The sequence below is a fragment of the Buceros rhinoceros genome, unplaced genomic scaffold (assembly GCF_000710305.1).
Source record: "Buceros rhinoceros silvestris isolate BGI_N320 unplaced genomic scaffold, ASM71030v1 scaffold10012, whole genome shotgun sequence".
Lineage (NCBI taxonomy): Eukaryota > Metazoa > Chordata > Aves > Bucerotiformes > Bucerotidae > Buceros > Buceros rhinoceros.
Window position 1 is genome coordinate 5327 of NW_010400654.1, and position 5843 is coordinate 11169.

General features: G+C 39.2%; 1 protein-coding gene across 1 annotated transcript in view; it reads left to right on the forward strand.

The window, feature by feature from the left end:
• The window catches only part of ACBD7 (acyl-CoA binding domain containing 7), a 9751-nt gene extending 3971 nt beyond the window's left edge, over window positions 1-5780 (forward strand). The window contains exons 2-4 of the mRNA XM_010131955.1: window positions 5122-5239; window positions 5349-5411; window positions 5499-5780. Coding sequence (XP_010130257.1) covers window positions 5122-5239; window positions 5349-5411; window positions 5499-5572 — 255 coding nt within the window. The 3' untranslated portion in view covers window positions 5573-5780. The remainder of the gene's footprint in view (window positions 1-5121; window positions 5240-5348; window positions 5412-5498) is intronic.
• Window positions 5781-5843: the final 63 nt, after the last annotated feature.

Consider the following 5843-nt stretch of genomic DNA (forward strand, 5'->3'; position numbering starts at 1 on the left):
TAAATACGGGTTTTATTAGGTTCCCTTAAACAAGTTCGAATGATGTCTGGTTAGGAAATTTTTACACAGAACAATACCTTACACGTAACTGACAACTTACAACAAGGGAAAAACCGGTTTCGCAAGTAAACCAGCTCCTGATTCAAGTCCGAATACCTTCTCTTTGCCAATGCAAATTGAGAACTATCTACCAATAATCTGGGAGACCATTCACAATAGCTTTATTTCCCACTATCTAATAGAGGAATCTCTCACTTACAGAAACGCAGTTTCTTACCAAAATATTGTGGTCGGCGTCCCAACTCCAATATTTCATAGCCTCTGTTCTAACGTCTTAGAACAGAGCGAGATCCCTTTCTCTGCCTTAGCTTGTCTCCGAGAAAAGACAGCGTCCTGCTGCTTCTGCAGCTTGCGGCCTTCACGCCCTGTGCTTGTGCTTTTTTGTGCTGCTGCTTGGCTTCGCGTGGCTGTCTCTTCGACAAGACTCCCGTTTATATAGTAGATAGACGTGCACTGTGGTCAATTATCAGAGATGGGATCTAAATGGGTTTTCGACAAAACTCAGACTTGCAGGCACCCTCTCCACAGGGGTCCGGAGCCCTGCCTTTGTGTGCAAGCACCTGAACGGAGGTAGCAGGAGAGCTCCTGGAGTCTGCCTGTCTGCTCCAACACAGGAAGGATAATTAAAACCCATCACAACTAGAAAAGGGTAAAACTCCTTAACATTTGCAATACATCGATGACATCATCTTATGGGGTAATATAGCAGAAGATGTTTTGGAGAAAGGGGAGAAGATAGTTCAAATTCTGCTGAAGGCTAGTTTTGCCATAAAACAAAATAAAGTTAAGGAACTTGCACAGGAGATCCAGTTTTTAGGAATAAAATGGCAAGACAGGCATCCCAGATCCCGATGGATGTAATCAACTAAGTAACAGCTATGTCCCCACTGACTAATAAAGAGGAAACACAGGCTTCCGTAGGCATTGTGGGTTTCTGGAGGATGCTGTTCAGCAGATTCATATTTAAAGAAGAAGTTCATTTATCTGAAATACCTGTCTGTAGCCACAGCTATTGCAATGGTGGCAGCCCAGCCATGGTTACAAAGATTTTGAGCAGGAATTCCTTACAGATCAGATCGTACTACTATGTTTATCATGAAAATGTGGCCAGCTGACAGATTTCTAATGGTTTATTGTTTACTGATTTGACCCGAAGTATAAAGATTTCATTCTTGTATAATTACATTCATAAAATGTTTCTATATTTAACTATTTCCTTTTAACATCCACAATTTAAAGGAGTTTCAGAAGAACAAAAATTAATTTACTTGCACTTTGTGGCAAATACTAAAACTGTGTTTCCTAACCTGCACATCAAGATATTTCACTACCAGCAAGACAGCAAAACCATCCATTCATTAATATAGGTACCTGAAGTTCTTATTTATAAGTACCGAACCTACATCAATATTAACATCACTATTGCTAATTTAAAACATTAAATCAAACTGAAATTATTTTGCTGAGCTAAATTGCCAGAAATATTTGTTGCTCAGACCTCTCAGAAAAAACAACTCCTGCTCCACAGAGCTTATTAGTTTAAGATTAAATTTCAAAATGTTTGTTTTATGGCAGTGAGGAGATACACCCTTGCTTTCAGACTCCAAAATGCCCTATACAACCCTATACAGGTTGGAAAAGGTCTAGTAGTGTAACATTACCGAAATGTCACTACGTTATGAAGGTTGAGGACTCTGTGGATACTGTTGTGTACCTCCTAAGCCTCGCACAGTCCTGAGAAGTGTTTGCTATTGTCGTGTTCTACTCTTGAGTTTCTTTTCTGTGGTAGAGGTCCCTCCCACTAGTAAGCAAAAGATGGTCAGAGGTAAGGTACAGTTATGCAAAGAACAGGGGAAATTCTTAGGCTTACATAGTTGGTAACAACTAGATGTTTTAATGATGCTTCAAGTGGTTTGTGGGAAATGTTTGCTATTATTATTATTTAATTTAAATTATTAGCTGCTAATATGGCAACTTTTTAAATGGGACCCTCCATACACTTTCCAAGAATTATTTACTTATACCTGTGTGACTATTTGTAGGGTACCACCTGTGGAATTTGTACTTTGTCAGGCTTCTAAGGGGAACATGGGCAACTGTTACTGTCTGCATCATTAAAGTGTTTGGGAGACATAGTCAAGAGCGCCCGATTCCACAAACAGAGAAGAGAAAGGTGGCACTGACACCAAGAGCTTGCAGCTGTCAGAAAAGCTGTATTTGACTTCAAAGCAAAGAACAGGTACTGCTCTTTGTATGAGCATGTATGTAATTTGCGCAGTAATTGTGCACTACTGCAGCTTCCTTGGAAGTTCAAGGACTTGTTATCACGTAGACCACTTCTTTCTTTTAAACTCAGTCTAGCTCTAACTCATAGTGAAGATTTCATTTTGTGTTTAAAACAGAGTCAAACAAGTCCCTCAGATGTTACTTAAACTCTTTGATGAATTGGGGCAGAAGATAATTTATGAAATGTTTAACAATTTACTCTTCCAGCTGCGGTGAGAAATCTTGTACTCCAGTTCCCTAACCTTTCAAGAAAACAAAAAATCAGGTTTCATAATTCTGACATTAAGCTTTGTAGAAGAAAGTATTTACATTTTCTTTACCCAGAGCAAAGAAAGAAAAAAGAGCTTTCGTTGTCCATGTAATCCATTTTTAATGCTGATCCAAGCTGACTGTATCAGTGGCTTAAATTAAAATAGTTTTCATGATCAGTTTAATTCCTGCTAGAATGCTGATTATTTATATTTTCTAAGTAAACAACAGAGTACATGGAATTTTAAAAAATGCTGAGAAGAAATGGTGTAAGGTCATTTCAAACTTATTGATTCAGCTTTTATATGTAGTCTGGAACACATGATTTGGTTTACCTGTATTACATACAACATATTCTGGTTTTTAATTGTAGATAAAGACTCTTCTAACACCCTAGCCGTGTTCTGTGCTACTCCATCCACTGCTGGGCATCTGGTTCTGGGAGGCCTTGGTGGGAATCTCCTGGGAACCTCTGCTTGTCTGTTATGCAAACACTGAGGTTCTTGCTGAGTTGGAAGATTATTTGTTAATAAGCATCTGCATTACTACAGGATCTTTGTCTAAAGAAAGAGCTTTCTTTCCATTGCGTTGTTAAGGGTGCTATAAACTGACAGAACTAGAGATGTGAATTGCTGTCATGAGCCCTTCTCACCTTATGTTCTATGAATTTATAACTTCAGTTTAAAGACGGTTCAAGTTTTGCTTTTTATTGCTGTTTTGCAGGAAGCATTCCTTTGCTAGAACACCCTTTTAATCACACATCATGATTTTTTTTTAAACATCCCTTTCAAATACACATGTCTGCCTGCTGTTCCTTGTTTAAACTCTGCTGTTACAGATTTACATTCTCCTGTGGTGAGCACGTTTGTTCTTAGATGACTTGTGCTTTTTCTTTGTGAGTTTCAAATAGAAATTGAAAAACTTTGCAAAAAACCCAAAAGAAATTCCTCACTAGCCAAGATAAATTTCCAGCCTCGTGCCACAGACGGCACCACCCTCCCCACCCCCCGCAAAAAAAAAAAAGTTGCCTTCTCAGGAGGCAGAGGTGACTCGTTTGGTGGGAGAGTGGCCAGGTTTCTGTGCAGGAACATTGCAGTGCACTCAGCTACCTGTCCTTATCCTCATTCACCTGCTACTACCGCCTTAACGCAGCCACCAGCTGATGTGACCTTACATCAATGAATGTGTAGTTTCATGATTCCGTGAAGGAACCTTTCTGTGAAGAAAGATACTTGAGCATCAGTCTCTAATTAAATTATTTTTCATTCTTAAATTAAATACAGAATTAGCCTTTCTCTTGCACTTGCTGTTTAAATACCAAACACTACAGTGAACCCAGCTCTTGTAAGTGCACTTGCTTATTTCACCTGGTCCACCCAGCACACTCACTTGCCAAGGAAAGAGGCATCAATTAGGGAGACAAATGTGCATTAAGTAACTAGAAAAAGGAGAAAGTGGTCTACAGAAGCACAGTAAGACTGCTGAGGTAATGCCAGTGTCTCAGTTATTTAAATGGGCACAGCCCTTGTGTTGAAACCATTGTTGAATACGTCACTGATTTTAGCACAAAGCTGTAGGCTGGTTTTGTACATATTAAATACATGTGTAATAGCACATCTTGCAGGATACACTGTGCAAATGCAGATCCAGCTCAAGAAGTAAAATTATTATTGAAACCAGCATATAGCATATTAAAGTGCTTTTATCTTTTTTGCATTGTTGTACTTCAGTGTCCTGGCAGGTCTGTGGTCACTGTAGGAAATCCAGCTCTCTGAAACGTCGTGGGCATGAAACAGGACTCCAAAGTACTCTAAAGTGTAGCTTGAGACCTAGTATATACAGAGAGAATAATGGCTGTGGCTTTGGGTTGATGCAAACATGGAATGCATGATGATGTAAGGAGTAAACTTCACTTCTGTGCTGCACTGTATTTGAGAGTTGGGCGTTGAAGGTGGTACTGGCAGTAGCACTGCTTGTCTACATGATGTACATCTGTGCCAACCATTGGTCACCTACTGCACTGTCAGCAGAGAAGTGAAATGAAGGGGGAAGCGGGCAGTACCCCTCAGAGGGTATTCGAGCTCCGCTGCTGGAGTCAATATTACGCAGTCAAGGCCAAAAGGATTCTGAGATTACTGCCGGGGAGTAAAGTCAATGAACACCTTCAGACCTCCAGTGTGACTGTGAAAGACATATACACTACATTCATTGTATAGGCTCTTGCATGAATATATCTGTAAATATCCTGATACTAGACAGTCTGTAATCATTCCATGTTTAGGTGGAAAACTGTTGGAAAAAGAGGTTTACTTATTTTATCAGTGCTGACCCTGTCAGCTAAGTAGGCCTAGTTCCCTTCTAATAACTTACAGTTTTATTAAACTTCTTTCATGGGAAAATGCCTAGACTTACACTAAACCCAAGTAAGTAATTGAGAGTGTGTAATGATACTAGGGTGCATGCTATCCTTAATGTTTTAAGCGCACTCCTTGAGAAGAAAACTAACACTCTCTTTTCTTCCATCAGGCTGACTTTGACAGTGCTGCAGAAGATGTAAAAAAATTAAAAACAAGACCAACTGATGAAGAACTGAAGGAATTATATGGACTCTACAAACAGGCTACTGTTGGAGATATTAACACTGGTATTGGTGTTCCTTTGTATTCTTCGCATTTACTCCCATATCTTGATGAAATCAAGCAAATGTTACGAAAAGTTGTGTGATAATCAAAGGTATGCATTTACTTTGGCAGAATGTCCAGGAATGCTAGATTTGAAAGGAAGAGCCAAATGGGAGGCATGGAACCTGAAAAAAGGTGTTACACCAGTTAACTTACATCATGTAGTCATGATTATAGAATGACAAATGAGGAAAGATAATGACTCCTATTTTTCCTTTGCAGGTTTATCAAAGGAGGATGCCATGAATGCCTATATCTCTGAAGCAAAAGCAATGGTAGAAAAATATGGGATCTAGAACACTCAACATAGTTCCCTCCAATGATGGGAGCTAATGAATCAGCAGCTAATGAACTAACTCTGCTGAGAAAAATGCAATGCTAACTCCTTATTGTGTAGTCTGACAGTAAAATCTAAGCATAAGCTGTTTGACTGTAAAGGGTGTTTACACACATCCACTGTTTTTAGATTGTATCTTACTCTAAATAAATTTGAACATAATAAATTAAGAGTTCTATAGGAATTGTAGATTTTTGTGCGTATGTCGCGGTTTGAGAAGGGGGGCATTT